Consider the following 16970-nt stretch of genomic DNA (forward strand, 5'->3'; position numbering starts at 1 on the left):
GTCCAAATTGGCCTTTTCCTAAATTAGCACAAATGTTCTTTTTACGACTTTGACAGTGGCCAGCGAGCAACGGCAATGTCAATGGCAACGATGCTTTCCCACCGGTTCTGTCTCTATCTCTGGCTCTGCCGTTGTCTCTAATTTCTCATTAATTTGCAAGTGAAATCAGTGAACACGACCCTCGCATCCCCCACCAAAAACCCACACTGCTACCTTGCGACAACGGCAACGGCAACGACAACGACAACGAGCAAAGCGTAGAGCGCACAAAACGTAACGACAAACGAATCGAGGCAACGGGGCGTATGAGTGCTGCATGTTCAGGGCAGGTTGGGGGGGGGCGGGCAGTTGAATGAATGCTTGCTAGGTGTTTGCGGTGGTTTTCGAGTATTTTTGCCCGAAAGCAGCGCGCGAATGGACAAGCAACGGTAGCGTTGTCAACGCCACAGCAAAGTCAACAGGAGACGCCACAGGATGATGGCCGAGGGAGGGGAACGAAGGACGCGCAGCTGGCTGCCACAGAGGGTCGCAACTGTGGCTGACGCTTGGACTTAATTGAAAGGCGTTTATTTGGCTTTAAAAACGTAAATCAAATTCATTTAAATCTACCTACTGGCCGCCCGCACTCACCTGCCCACCCACCCCAACCACTGCTGCTTCACCTTTGTGCTGCAATTACGCGGCACTCGGCACTCCGACAGTGCTCAACGAGAGAGGGGGGATGTGGGGTGGGCATCTCATTTTATAGCTTGTATTTTAAATAAATGGTGAGCGTGTGCGCCTCTGCCTATGTTGGGTAGTTACCACGCCGCAGCTGTGCAAATTCCAGCGCTTACGCCACTTTGAGCAAACAAAAAGAACTCAGGCTCTTGACATTGGTCGTCGTTCGCTTTTTGTTGGATTAGCTTTGATTAGATTCTTTTTTTCTCTCCTGTTTGCCCTGCTGCCAGGACAACGACAACGACAACGAGCGCCACAGAGTGTCACTCAATGGACCGAACACACCTGACTCTATTGGTCCATGATTATATTACTGTTGCTGTGACGTCTCCTTTACAATTTTATATATTTTGCAAAGGGCATTATAATTTGATCGTGAAGCTTGTAACGCATTGAGGGAAACGCCTGCAATTCTACACAGTATAAATATATATGTATTTCCTTCTGTTCGTCCAGCCCCTGAGCCTTAAAGCTATCGTGATGGAACTTGGAATGATTATTTTAAGCTACAGGCCAACAGCCTAGGCTAGTCGGCTTGGACCACTAAAGTATACAGTTGCATAGATTACTAAGTTTTCCTTACCAAACTGACTATGCTCCTAACATATGGACAATAATCATGCAATCAAGGAACAGTCGGTCGGGCTTTTAATTCTGTACTAAAATTTAGATGCCAGCAGGTTTACTATGTCGGCAAGGATATGCCATAGTCGACTTGGCTAACATAGTTCAATCTTGTTTATTTATTTTTTTATTTTTGTTGTTGTGCGCTTTGCTAATTTCAGTGTTTCTTTATTTTGCGCCATTTTGAGTGCTTTAAAATTACATTTCCGTGTCGCAGCTGCACCTGCGGCTCGTCAGGTCACAAGGTTGGGCCCACTCAATCTGTGTGACTCATTGTGTCAAATTATTTTGGGGATTTATGCGTTGGCAGCCATTTTTTATGCCTCCTCGCCCCGATAACGGCAACGACGCTTACTTTAATGGCAGTCAATTTATTGCCAATAAATTTGTAGCCAAAAAGTTTAGAGCAAGGCCAGCAAAGCAGCAAAAATATCAAACAATTTTATTTGCCCCAGTGATAAACTTGCAACATATGTGCGAGAGCCGGGTTGCGCGACCCAAGACCCGAGACCCGAGACCCGCTTTTTGGGCCCATGCTGCTCAGCCACTTTTGGCAGCGGCTCAACATTGAGATGCTTACTGGCCAAGGGCCTTGATGCTGTGGCAAAGCCAAAACTGCACTTAAATTCAATTTGTGTCGCGCTGCCTGCAAATGACAGGCGTAATGCGAGACTTGGAACTGCTAGCAGTTAGCTTGTAGCTGGGATCTGAGGCTGGGACGTAAAGTGTTATTTTAAATGGCAGCCAAAAATTGTCGTCTTCATTGCAGCATAATGTCTGCTGCTGCTGCTACTGCCGCTGCTTTGTTGGCGCGATAAAAAAGTTGCTCTAGCCGCAGCTGTCCCTGCTACCCACTCTTCCCTCGGTCTTGTAGTCTTTCTCTGTTGATTTAATTTTAAATGGTGACGGCGCCCATCGTCAGCCTCTTCATTGCGCACCGAAGCAATTTTATTTATATATTTTTTAGCCGTTGCCAGAGAGGAGTTGGGCTGGAGGCGTTGCGTTTGCAAATTGTTTGGCTTGCCAACTGAGAGCCGTTTAGTTGGCCTCTGGCAGAAGACAATGGCAGTGCTGCTCTACCCCTGCCAACACAGCTCTTTAGCCAGATCTGTCGCAGCCAGTCAGTTAGACAGTCAGTCAAGTAGTCACTCAGTTAGCCGGTTGCAGAAGTTGGCACAGAATAACGGACTAACCCAAAACCCAGCCAACCGGCCATGTTCGGCACTTGTATTTTGCCTTTTTGTCAATTTTAATGAATTAATGCGTATTTTATGTGAAAAGTTGCTTGCCATAAAGTTGCTGCCGCACAAAAGTAAATTAAATAAATTTTATGTTGCACCCCCACTGATTCACCACACAACAGTAAGGGTGTTCCTAAGCGGATCTGTTGTCTATTATCTGAGCATTAGAGAGAGCGAGAGAGAGAGAGAGAGAGAGAGAGAGAGAGAGAGAGCGAGCACGGTGCTGCTATTGATACAAAATTTGTATAAATTGAAATTGGGAAATGGAAAATTACTTGGCTGGCCGGGCGGGTCTGTTTTCGGGACGAACTTTTCAACGAGCGCCCATTAAAATTATATTCAAAAGTTTGCACGGCAGCCGTTTGGCCTATTTCAATTTAAATGCTGACACTTTTGGGGTATGGCTAATACATTTAATTTGCGTTTAATGAAGTGGCATTTTAAAGCTGAAATGAAGACATGTATCCAAATAAAAAGACCGGTGGGTATTCTGGGAGCATCCACATTACCATTGAACAACTTTTGACACTTGCCAACAAATATAAATTGTTGCAGGCAGCGTGAAAAAGTGTCGGGCTTCTGCGGTTACTCTGCTCGCTGCTGCTGCTGCTGCTGCTGCTTCTGTTGCATCAAAAGTCGCAAAACTCATTTTTCACACCACTCAAAGATTTTGGGCTGGAGAAGAAGAAACCCATCTGACTGGCTGGCTAACTGACTTGGTTGGCTGGGCTGCCTGGCTGCCTGGTTGCTTGGCTGACTGATTGTGCGGGTCCTGGGGCAAAAGTTTTTCGCATTAACTTCCGCTGCACGCCGCGTCGCATTTGAATGCGATTTTGATTTGTCATTCGCCGCCGACGCGTCGTAACAAAAGCCGACGCCTACTTAAAGCGACGAGCACAACTTTTTCCACCCATTTTCCATTTCCACATCCGTTGCAGCAGCGACGCCATCAAACGACGCTAGTCGCCCACTTGTCGTCGATCATTGGTTTCCGTTTCCAGCCAACAGCTGAAAGTCGAACTCTCTGCAACTCTTCGCGACGTGCACAAGCGCATTTTGAAGTTTATGAAACAGCGAGCACGGTGTTGGCTTTGGTGGCTTCGACAAAGCCAACTTTTGCTGAATAGATTAAGTAGAAAGTTTTGCTCATTTTCAGCATTGCCCCAATTGAGAGCTGTTGCCTAAGCGACGCGTCGTCGTCGAACTGCATCTACGAACACATACTTGTACATATGAATCCACGTTCGCCAAGAAAAATCAACGTAATGATGTCAACGGCAGCGGCTGCAGCAAAATCAAAACTTTCTCAAGTATCATTAAAACTAACCGAAAAAAAGACGAAGAAATAACGAGTAACTTAGGCCAAGCACGCCAAAGATTAGATACACTTGCAAACCGATGGCTCCTTTTAAGGCTGTGTAATACAGTGACTGAGACTTTGAGATAGATTTATGTTGAACAATAAAGGTTGTCATAAAATAACTCATCCGTTGCTTGATCATTCATTTCCGTGGCATATACTGATCAAATATATATACACTTTATGGAGTCCTTTCATGCGTTACACACCTCACGACAAAATTGTACTACCCTCTCAAGAGCGAGAGACAGAGAGAGAAAGAAAAGGAGAGCGAGTAATTGAGTAAGCGAGCGAGTCTTATATCCATTTGGCTGAGTCTCAGTCCAGCTATTATATTCTTGATTTTCTTTCTGTGGCACGCTGTGGCACATATTCATTCACCTTGTGCAGCGGGGCAAGTTTTCTGTTTCTAGCCGATGCTGCCGCATTTGAAATGTGTTTCAAAGTTTACCCAAAAGCCAAGTTAAGCCTTTTGTTGCCAACAATAAACAAGCCAACAGCAAATGCCAACAACTGCTGTGGCCACTACCAATTATACGGCGCAGAAAAGTATGCTACAGAAAATGTAATTCAATTATGAGTCGTCGCTAATGCATAGAAATGAGGCTGCCTCTTGTAGCACACCATTGTGTGCAATTCATAAGAAGTGCGACTAATAATGCTTCTAACTGTATACATATATATACGTATGTGGATGTGGATGTGTATGTGTATATAAGAGTGACTGGCCGATAAGTATCCGGCACTAATCAGCGCTGTCATTGTGTGCGTTCGTGTCTGCCATTTGCCTGACTTGCTTATTTATGATACGCCGATTTATGAGTGGTCCCCCAACCACAACACCATCAGCACCCCGATCTCCCTAGGGCTGTGGAAGATGCTGCTCCACATAAATATATTGCATGTAATTAATCAGCAGCAATGCCCGAAGTATGCCTTGTCGATAAGTGTGTCTCAGTTGCATCAATCTTAAGCACATAGCTCAACTCAAGCAGCGGTAATTTGGCTGAGGATCGCTTCGGGCGTATAATTGAATTTCAGACTTATGCCCCACACCCTGCAAATTGGCACCCCTCGATTGGTTTGCCTAATTGTTGGCATGGGCCATCGTCTGGACTTTGTTTCATGAGGTTGCAATCCACTCAAGTTTCATTGAATAGCCAAATTATTTATTAGCCACATCAAGAGCCACGAACGATAGAGACGGAGATACAGCGAGAGAAAGAGAGGGAAATTGCTTGCGTAGTTATGTGCAAGAGTTAGGCGATGTGTTTTAGGGCCATTATATGCCATATCCGATGCTACATTCTATGATGACTGTTATTTTATCTAAGCTGAATTCTGCTCTGAAATACATACATATACATATTTATCTGTGGTTCATTTAATTAGCAAAACAGATAGCGAGCAATGTAATTGTGAGCAGCTAATAATCGATATTGGTCAAGTAATTTGCTTAATTAATTGCGCTTTTGATTAGATTTGACAGCAAATTGCTAAAACACTGTTCTGATATTAAATAATGCCTGAGAGCTTGAAATTATGAAATCACACTTAACCATCTTCTTTAAGATCCTTCTAATGAGTTCGCAAGCAACGCAAAACCCACAAAAACTTTAAGGCATTATACATTTACATAGGAACTTGTGCCTGTTGTTATTTAAAACCACATCAACTCACACGCGCATCAGACGCAACTACACACACACACACACACACACACACACACACACACACGCACACACACAGTTACACCCATATATATCAAACTGCTACACACACATCTAGTTTTATTAGACTTTCGCTGTTGTTGCTTTTGTTTGCTGCAAAAAGTGTATGCAAAGAAACTTTCAGTTAATTAAAAAAATGGAAGAAGCAGAAGCTGTGCAAAATTGTTGTATAAATTTAGCTCCTTATGCCCGACTAAATGAAAAATCTACCCATGAGTGTTGTTAACCTGATGAAAAGTAGGTAAAACTGTAAGCAGAGCAGAGGCGACGGCGACAGCGACAGCGACGCTGGCAGCGCCAGCACATTTGCGATTATTTCCCACGCGGGCACTCAAAACATAAAGAGCAATAAATTAAAAGCTAAAGCCAGAGACTACGACTAAGTACGGCAGCGACAGCGACAGCGGCGAAAACGTGGATGGAGCTGAGGAAAGGACGTCATGGATTCGGATGGAGGAGCTCCTAGTGACGTCCTTCAAGACGCTAAAAATCAAATAACAGAGCGGCTTTCTTATGCCCCCAGGCAGCCACTTCGGGTGCAAATGAAAAATGTAATTATTTTGTAGATTTGCGTTCACAAAAATAAACACGCGGAAAATTTGACTATTTGTTGGCCTCGGGGTCCACTTCATCAGGGAGGAGGCTGGCTGCAACCTAATGAGCAAGCAGTAAATGGAAGAAACTTAAAAAGGCAACAAAAAAAAAAAAAAAGGCCCATAAAATGTTAAATAAATAAATAGTGGCTGACAGAGCATTGGCCCAAATGAGAGCAACTTTTGTAGCTGCCGTTTGCAAAATCTCAAAGAAATTAGCGCAAACAACTTGCGGGCTGAAGCAGGTGCACAGGTGCACAGCGGCACAAGGGGGCGTGGGAGGCGTGGCATGGTCCGGATCTGGGTCCGGGCCCAGCTCCTCCGGTTGCTGCTCATTAATTAAGAAAGTGGCAAATGAAAAGCCAGCAAAACACGCTTCAAATTAAGGGGCTTCGCAGTGCGACGACAGCGACATCAATGAGGACGACTCGCTTTCCCAGTGACCTGTGTGGACTGGAGGCGAGGCAGCTGGGCTGTGGGCAGCGGGCGGCGGGCGGCGGGTGACTGTAGGCGTGGCAAGAGGTAGCTAAAGCCCGTTCGTACTGCGAATAAATCAGGTTTTATTTGCTTTCACTTGTTCTACTCTGATATTAATTTCTCTCTTTCTCTCTAGGTGTATTACATCTTTATTTTTTTTTTCGTTTTGGGGGCACATTTCGCCTGCTTTGTTTGCTGCCGCGTCGCTGCCTGCGGTTTTCATCGTACCAGCGTTGGGGTTGCTGCATTTTGTTGTTGTCGACTTAAACAAAAAAGTCGAAAATTAAATTATTAATTTATTGCCCGTAGCTGGAAGCCTCGACAGCCTCGTTTTCTGTAGACCGGCCTTTTTCTTTATGCCTTTCTACCAAAATAAAAAAAGAAGAAAAATCATTCAGAGAAAAAAAAAATGAAATAACAGAATAACCTGAACGTTGCTGTGGCGCCACATTTTGTGGCTTTTCTCGGCCCAGGCCCCCTCGGCCTGCTAATTATTCATAAATAAGGCGTGCATAGGCAGCGGATGACGCTGCTGCTGGGGAATTGGTTCGACTGGGGCATTTCATGCGCCGCTTGTTTATTTATTTAATAATTTGCACAAGTGCCGCAAAATGTTCTTTGATTGAAGTTAATGCGCCCACCGGACAGCGATTCGACGTTGCTGCCACAGCAGCCAATTGGCCAACTAGGTTCTTGGCCTACTTTCAGACACCAATAAAAAAGTAATTAACAGCGCCAAGTGCCGATAGCCAAATTCAATTTATTTTTATTTTATTCTTATCAACAAAACCAGGGCAAACACAAATACCATTCCGGTCAATTTAGGATTAGCAAAGCTGTTATGTCTACCAATTGGTTAAAAAAGCGTGGGATTTAAAAATTGGTTTTGTTAACGAACTGCGTCGATTTAAGATTATGTTTGATTAATTTCACATTACTGCAAGTGCTTTTAAGTTCATTGTATTCATATAATTTTGCTAATATTATTTTTTATTTATTTTTTATTGATTTAATGCTGTCGGCTGCCAGAAAGTTTTTATTGTGAAATAATCTTAAATTTTTATGAACTTACTGCACTAACCAATTTGTCAAATATATTGTTTTCAATTTATACTTTTTATTCCACTTACGATATTTCTCCGAATGGCGTGAATGCATCTTTCAGCTGTTGTGTTTCAATTTCAGCACTCAAATCACCCACAAAGATGTGAAACTGTTCTGCAATGACAAAGACAGAGAGAGAGAGAGAGATAAATACAAAGGCAATTACTAAAAGATCGTTCACGAGTTCAACGAAAACTAATTAAGCTGCTGGCAAACCAAAACTCATCATCAGCCTAGGCCTGAGGCCGAAACTCTTGACACACACTTGAGACACACATGAGAATTCTCGGCAACAGTTGCCAGTTGCCAGTTGGCAGTTTCCACTTCCCAGTTTCCTCATCACAGATTGCCAGTTGTTGAAATCGCAACCTGCAATTGTGCAGTTAGTGCTAGAATGTGTGTTGAGTTTCGAGCCGTAACCGTGGCTGATTTTGGGCCTGACATTATCAAATGCCGCTTGTCAGGCTGCTTGTCCCCATGTTCCCACGCCCATCCGGCTTAGTTTGCGTTGTCTTCTCGTTTTGGAAAGCGGCATTTCTGGCCGACACTTGAGGGCTGCTACTGCCACTACTGCTGCATTTGCAGCTGTTGCTGCTACTTTAGACGAGCCAGCCGGCAGTCACAGATACAGGGATATGAATAGTCGCACGCCCAGAACAGGATCTGTCGCTCCGATTGCAACGTGCCAAACCTGCTGGTGGTGTGGGTGGTGCTGCTTTGTTGGTGGTCTGTTGTGCAGGTGGACACGAATGCAGACCAAGTGTGGCGACGTGTCATGTTTGTATCCAGACGCCAGGAACTTTCGCATTTGAAACAAATCTCTCCCATATCAGCTGGCCGACTTTTGTTGCTGCTGCCCGTTTTTCGGCTCGCGTCCGTACCAAAATGACATAGTTTCGTATTACAAGGAAATTGCACTTGAATGTATCAGCCAGCGTCAGCCGGGTAAGTGTATGAATGGACTGGTGGGCACGGCACTCATTTGCTGTCACTGTGTGTATGTGTGTGTGTGTGGGTGTGCTGCAAAACATGAGCAGTGTGGAAACAGCGTTGACAAATATGCCAAAAAAGAAAAAAAAAAACGAACTCCTCCCAAAAAGCATGAGTTGGCCAGAATTGCCGAGGGAGCAGTGGCGGCGGCGGCAGCAGAAGCTCTCTTGGCCTTACCATTTTCGGTCCTGCATTGCCTTTCGGTTTTTCGTGTCTGCAACTGGTTTTGGCCACGTTTATGCTGCGCGTTGTCCCGTGGCTGAGAGCACGCGCTCGTCCATTTGTCCGGCTAAACGGCAGGAAGTTGTGCTAAGCGTCATTTCCGTTGTTTTGAGTGATTGCAATTGAGATACGGTTTTTGTGGTTTCTTTTTTGGGGTTGGGTCTCCAGCACTTGGCATAAGTGGTTTGGTTTTCCACTCAATGGTGCTGCTGTGTCGTCTGATGTCGTGAATCCAACATTTTTTGGAAATGTTACGCTTCATTATTTTCGATTAACGTGGCAGACCATTGGATTGCAAACCAGTATTAAAGTTGTTTGCAAAAGTTTATAAAATTGTAAAGCTAATTTTCTTTATTTGTTCAATAATATATTGTATTGTAAATCCCCTCATCAATCGTTGTAGAATTCATTTTGTATCGGACAATCCCTTTGCAACTAAATCTGTTTCAACCTACAATTTATCGCACCCAGGCAAATAAAGTGCAGCTGTAAAGCTCGAAAAAACGCGTCTCCCCCTCACCAACTAACAAGCTCGACCATAAACTACCAGCCATAAACTCCGAACATATTCACACAACAAAGAGTGCTGTTTTTTTTCGAGCGCTGTAAATTTAGTCAATTGGTCAACCGAAAACAATTTAATCAGTGTTATTTTTGTAAATGCAACCGCGATGCCAAAAGGACTTTGCTATGGGATTTGATCTGTTGGCCAATTAAGTTCCAGTACATAAATTGCGGCCAATGACCTATGCTTGCTGGTCAACTCGCTTAATTTTTATTTTTTGGCCATAATGATGTCGAAATTTTTACGGATACTATGTAGGGCTAACAATTAATCGCCTGCAATCTGGGCAACGCATTGCTTACAATTAAAATGATAGGAGGACGGGGTAGGCGGCGATGGAGTCACACATAAAAAAGTCAGGCCAAACTTCACAACGGGGGGGTCCTACGGTGAGGAAAAGCCAAGAAAAGAGAGATAAATTCGCAGCCAAACACCAGCTAACGAAAATGAGCGAACATCAAGCCGAGGGTGGCTGAGTGTTTGAGGGGGTTTTGTAGCTGTAATTCAACATAAAAATATCGTAAATCTTAAATTAGAAATTTGGCACATTAAAAACTTGGAAATTGCATTTAGCTGCTGCTGCTTTTAGTTGTTCACTTGAAATCCCTACCAAACAGCGAACGAATATCCCAACGAACATGCCCAAGAGCAAAAGGCATTTGAGGGCGTGGCCAGACCGGATCAGTATAAGGTCCAATGCCGCACATTTTTAATGAGTTAGACATAAAAAAGTTTTAGCTTTTGAAATGCTGGCGTCGAGATGAAGCCAATGAGAGACACACCGCTGGGACTGTTGGGCATTGTCTCTAGTCCCATTCCCCATTCCCTATTCGCCACTCGCCATTCCCTTCCCATTTCCATTCATTTCCGCTGCTGTTGTCCTAGTCTGCTAGTCTGCTGTTTTATTGCATAATCGTGAGTCAATCAGCGACCTGAGCCCGAAAGAGCGCGTTTGTAATAGAATGAGAACGAGAGAGGGCTACCTTCATCAATGCAAGTCAGCTAATAAATACGTGCAGCAGCTTGCCCGCTGGGACTATTGGAGACAGGGCGTGACTGTGCACACTCCCTATTAAATTAAATTTCAGTGCAGCGCTTTCCAGGCCACTTTAAGTTCGTTACTGCCAGATTGTCACATTTAATTGAATTGTGATCACATCAAATTGCGCATACAAGCATAACCATGCTGCCAAATAGCTATTGAATTGTTTTCACAATTTGCCCAAATTTGGCAGCTCTTTGGCATTAATTACCCATTCGTTCTACGTGGTCGCGAGCAAATCGAATGAATCTGTTAATTGCATATTTATAGTGGAACCCATAACGTAGACTACCTAATTAATATAACAGTCTAAAGGTATTTTATCATTTACAAGTTCTGTATTATTTTTGGAAATCATTTAGTTGGAATTTTGATTGTTTTGCAAGAGCAGCTGCATAAATTTTGAGAGCCATGTCAAATGCTTGTGGCTGGGAGTTTGGATCTGCTGGATCTGCACTTGAAGTATGCATAAATTTTGTGGCAAGTGTTTACCTTCATTAGGGCGCAGTCAGTGTAAAGTGGACTCAAGTGAAGCATGTGGTAATAGAACGTTGCGGTAGTCATCCTCTCCATGCCGCCCCCTCCCACCCATACCTTCCGTGTGTATTTTTGTTTGTGTGACTGTGTGTGTGCAGCACATATTTTGGCATATGTCCAATGCGCGAACTAAAACCAGAGTGACTACAAATGTGGTTGAAATGTACGGGAAAAGCGGCAAACCGCAAAAGTAGCTGAACAAACACAAATGTGCCCAGGCAAAATTGTTGCCAACTTGCATACAAAAAAAATAAATATATATATATATCGAAACATGCACACTACATTTGTATGTACATATATATACATATACTACATATAAACAGCTTTAGTGGGCAGCATCAAGCACAAATACACGTGCACAACGAGAAGTGATGGACGCTGTCATGTGTGTGTGTGTGTGTGTGTGTGTGTGTGTTGGTCCTTTTCTATATCATCGCTCTTAATGTCAGTGCAGAGGTATGAGTGTGGCAACAAATGCAAATACTAATACAAATATAAACACAGATGCTAACTAACCACAGCAATTGCCTGTCTGTATTTGTATGTGTGTGTGTGTACCTCTCACAGAGTCCTGGGCAGGCAATCCAAACACATGCAAAGCTGGATTACAACATTGGCGCATTTTGATGTGTTTCAACGAAAATTATGTTACAATACCACTTGTGTCTTCTTCTACCATATAACAGCAGCACCACTTGCAACACCACCACTACTAGCAACGACGACAACAAGACCAACATTAATAAAAGCAAGGACTATCAGAGTCCATTGTTGGTCCAAGTGCTGTAGACGCCTCTACCACACACTCCCCCTATCCAGGAGCATTCAAAACAACAATGGCACTGATAAAAAGGATAGCAGCATAAGTGGGCAGAAGTCCTGACTCGAATTGCTGTACATTTTTCATATGAACACTCGACTGTAAAATGCATTGCCCCTTGAATTAAATCAACAACAACTCAAGCTGAAAATGCTCTGAATAAAACTCATGCCCAACAGCAGCAACAACAACAGGAACACCAAGCAGCGGAAAGTGCTCAAAATATATTCAACATTGGCATTGGCAACACACATACCACACTGCCCAGCTTTGCCTGCCATTGTTATCAATGTGGCCTTAAGATACATTTTCAATACACTTTTTGGCTTGCCACCAACTCTACAAACTATCGCGTACTGCAAACTGATACGTTTATATTCTGAATCTGCCATAAAATACATTCTGTATTTAGTTTCATGTTAATCATAATTAGATTAGGTGTTATTAATAACTACATCTAATGAAATTTCAGCTGCTATCGGAAATATATTGATTTTATGACAATGAACTTTAGTGCTGTAGGTATTTATTTCTTACTAATCGATGGTTCTGGATGAGAAATTGCATTGCGATCATGTTTTGATATAGCAAGAGAAATCTTGACTTAGCCGAGCTGTGATTTTTTGTAGTAAATAACCTTTACCTTACTGTAAAACTATATTACTACATACATCCAAGAGTGCAGCTTTAAGATATAATGATTGTGAGGCGACGGTTGATGAGTACTATTGATTCATTGCTAAATCTACTAATATTATTTTCCGATGATTATACTAATTGTTTCTTTTTAAATGGAAATTAAATCCTGTTGTGGCGCCAGGTACAGCAAATTTACTAAAATGGCTTTTGGCTGGCATCAAAAGCGCACAGCGCAGTGAAAAGTTGAAAGCTGAGCTTGTAACAACCAAAGGATTGATGCATATGAGGCGCGCGACCTCAAAGCGCATTATTTATTGCAAAAAATATTACTTTCTCGCCACACACCGTTGCAAGTAAAAAAAAAAAAAAAAAAAAATAGGAAAAACTAATAAGCTTTTGTGCAATTGCCAGCAGTCGCGGTTTTTTTTCCGCCAACCAACTGAAAGCTAATTCCAACACATGGCACAAAAGGTGGCAAAAACTGACGAGATATGTGTGTGTGTGTGTGAGTGTGGAGAGAGAATTTTCAAACGTTGAATGCGGTGCGCGATACAATGCAGCGACAGCGACAGCAACAACAACAGCAACAGTAAAAACAACAACAATAAAAATAGGAGCAACAAGCGCAACAATGAAATCAAAAGGATTTCAGCAGCCGCAAATGCACACGGCGTATAACATTTAGCCTGCGGCATGAATAGCTATGTTGCTATGTATGTTGTATGTAGTATGTTGTATGTAAATGGGTGTGGGTGTGGGTGAGGGTGGGCAGTGCATTAACACACGGGCCAATAAGTATGCAATGCGCTGTGACATTTTTAACGCTTCCAACAAAGGCAACAACAACAATGCCCTAACCTTCTAACCAAAGCGCCAGCTGCCTTTGCCTCAACCTACTCCCTCCCCTACCACATACTGCCAGCATAAATGTGTGTGTGTGTGTGTGAGTGTGTGTGAGTGAGGTCTCACACTGACGCCGTCTGTTGCGCAGGAAATCACGATTACAGCGAGTCAAAAGCACACCACACACATGAGCAGCAGCAGGAAGAGACCTGCGAGGTGCTCCAGCTGTTGCATAAGTAGCAGCATGAGCAGGATCAGGGGGTGTGTTGGGGCAGGGAGTACATCATGTGTCTCTGGCGCGTAAATGTGTCGTTATTTGCTTGGTGACAAAATTAGATTTAAATATGGAGCACCCGCAGCGCTTCCGCTTGCCATAGCTGTATTTGTAGCTGTAGGTGCAGCTTCTGGCGAAATGTCAGCGCTTGTCCTGCTGATGAAAATGAGCTGTCGTCCTGGCAGCAGGACACCAAGAAGACTGTGCAATTGTCCATATTCAGCATAGAAAATGTTTCTTTTTGGTTAGCGCTAAACTTTTCTAAAAATATCACAACAAAGAAAAGTTGGAAGCTGTTACTAAATGTAATTGGAAAAACTCTATCAATCGTTGTGTAGATTTGGGAGGATTCCATGACGCCAGCTTCTTACGTATTCTACGCCCTCCACTCCCAATATAACCAAAATCAATTCGATTTCATATTTACGCTTATGTGAAAAGTTTTTCAATGAAAATCGAGACAACTCACCCAAAAAATGAGCACCGTATAATGGAAAAATTTCAAGAAATACGCTCAAAATATTTTTAAATCAGATAATCCACTTTTAGTTGCAATTTCGAATATAGGAGAATATAAAAAGTGTTTAAACACTTTTTCGAGAACTCAATCATTTTGTAAAATCTGTCTGTTCAGGTCTCAACTTGGGTAGTGAATTTTTAGTGAATCTTATTTTCTATAATATTTGCAGCTGAATGCTTGCAAAAGAAGAAAGCTTTTGTCAATCATTAATAAATATTATTATTCAATAAGTGTATCTCATCTGATGCTGATTGTTTTATATTTTCATACAGAATTTTTGTTCCGTCTGCGCCCATTGTCAGTGGCATCATCGCTTCTTCTGCCGGCATCATTATGAAACGTACAACGAAAGCGATTTACAGTAATGCCAACACTTTGCCACCCAAACATTTGCGTGGCCCAACTTCATACCCCACCCAATCAGCACCAGCACCAGCACCACTCCACGACATTGTTGTTAAATGAAGAAAGTATTTTTCAAATGCGAATTTCCGTTATGCGCATCGCGATGAGCATGAAGACATTTTTGACTATTGTCTGCCACGCGGCAATACGAAGAGCAGAAAGCTCAAAACAGCAACAATGTCTCTGCGAAACTATTGCCAATGACAACGACAACGACAACGAGAACGACAACAACGGCAACGACAGCAACAGCGACAAGGACAACAACGACGACAGCGATGAGGAAGACGTTGATGATGGCAAGCGCTTCCGCTTTTGTTGTAGCTTTTGTTGTTGTTATTATTGTTGCTGCTGCTGCTGCTGCTACTGCTGCTGTTCGGTGTGCACGACACACAAAACATTGAATGACATTATCCTTTATTGCTTATCCCACTTATCCCGCTTTGCGCTCTACGCTCCATGCTCGTTGCTCGCTGCTCGGTGCTCGCTGGTCGGTTTTCGGTGTTCACTGCTCGATTCTCGATGCTCGCTGCTCGATGGTTGGCTGGTGCTCTGGGTTTTTGCCAACAGCTGCGTTCTGCACATTGGCACATTGGCAATTGGCAGGAGTTGGACACGAGGACAGTCAGTCCGTTTTGGGTTAGGGAAAAGTCAAAAGGGCAACGCGGCGTATGCGTAATATTAACTATGACATTGTCTTGCTCGTGAATCGGATGCAATCGCCCTGCAAAGAGAGAATGGGTAACTAGAAGGGGGGAGGGAGGAAAAGGCTGCCAGCCGCATTGTGTCCGCAAGGACAAACTTTTTCATTTCCCCGCGGAAAAATTTTCAAAAATTTCATTTCACAATGTCTAAAGAAAAACTTTATGCCAAAGACATAGCAAACTAGTTAAAACTGAGTGCGAGAGTGGTGAGGTCTCCACCTCTCTCTCTCTCTCTTTCTCTTAACCCCTCTCACCCACACACACACACACATATACTGAATGAGACACAGGCAAACGCATTTCAGCGAAATAAAGTATTCAAATAAAATATGCTAAAATCTTTGAAGTACTTCAAATAGCAAAAAGTGAAAAGAAACAAAATAAATGAAAAGAAAGGAAAAGAAAAAAAAGAATGGGGAAAAAAAATAAGCAAAACGAAAATGGCACACAGTCGAAAAGTTTTGCGTTTGAGTTCGAGTTCGACTAAAATGGCAAAAGCCAGCAAAACGCGTATAAAAACCCATAGAGAGGAATAAAGAAATGGCTGGCAACGGCTGACGAAAGCAAAAAACCAAAATGAAAAATGAAACGAAACGAAAAGAAAAGAAAAGAAAAGAAAAGGAAAGAAAAGCAAAAGCAAACCAAAAAGTAAATATCGTTTATGTTGTCATAACGCGCTATGCCCGGCAGCCATCGCCTCCCCCCCCACTTCCGCCCTCACAGTCGGGCCAATTCAGTGCCTTATCATTTGAATTTCTCGACGTGTTTGTCGAGCTGAAGCGATAAAGATGCGATAAAGTGAGAACAAGTTTGCAAGATGCCTGACAAACTTTTGACCAAATTTTAGCATTTTACGATTCTTGACGGACGTTGTTCGTTGTTCGGCAAGCAAAATTGCCAATTTGTGTAAATTATTAGTTCAAGTGGTACAAGAATGGCAACCAAATCGGATATCGCATTGGGATTGTGATTGGTAGCAATGCGATTCGATACGATTCGATTGTTCGTTTTGTTGTCACTTTAAAACTTTATTTCTGAATTGCTGGGGAGTGTCCAATTTAATATAAATAATTTAATTTGATTATTCGCATCGTGTCGCAACTGATTGCATGCATATGTGAGAATATACGTACATATGAGTATATATGTGTGAGTGTGTGTGTGTGTGTGTGGCTGGGCGCTTGTCACGCCCATTTTTTAGCATACTTAATTAAGCAGAAATATTGCACAAAAGTTTCAATGCGCAAAAAGTTGAAGAGCAGCCAACAAAAACAACATACACCAAATTGTATTAAAAATTCATATTTGCCTAAATTTGTTTTCACAAGCTGTAAAAAAAGAGATGGATGCAGTATGTGAACAAGACGGAAATAGCGAGCGAGAGATGGAGAGAGAGAGAGAGAGAGAGAGAAAGAGGGGGGAGAGTAGAGAATTTATAAAGTTGAGCGTTTTAGCTCGTCCGCACATACATACATATATATTTATGTGTGTAAAATGCACAGCTGTTAGATTTAATTTGACTGCAAATAATATATAAGCATTTTCATATACGTCATG

The 16970-nt window shown here is 42.8% G+C and overlaps 1 protein-coding gene across 2 annotated transcripts in view; it reads right to left on the reverse strand.

Moving 5' to 3' along the window:
* LOC6568538 (nucleolysin TIA-1) overlaps nucleotides 1-16970 on the reverse strand; it is an 88380-nt gene that overhangs the window by 30349 nt on the left and 41061 nt on the right. For both annotated transcript variants that reach the window (XM_043214938.1, XM_001994775.3), the window contains exon 2: nucleotides 7876-7963. In XM_043214938.1, the coding sequence (XP_043070873.1) occupies nucleotides 7876-7963 (88 nt within the window). The remainder of the gene's footprint in view (nucleotides 1-7875; nucleotides 7964-16970) is intronic.

This window comes from Drosophila grimshawi, unplaced genomic scaffold (assembly GCF_018153295.1).
Source record: "Drosophila grimshawi isolate 15287-2541.00 unplaced genomic scaffold, ASM1815329v1 contig_311, whole genome shotgun sequence".
Classification (NCBI taxonomy): domain Eukaryota; kingdom Metazoa; phylum Arthropoda; class Insecta; order Diptera; family Drosophilidae; genus Drosophila; species Drosophila grimshawi.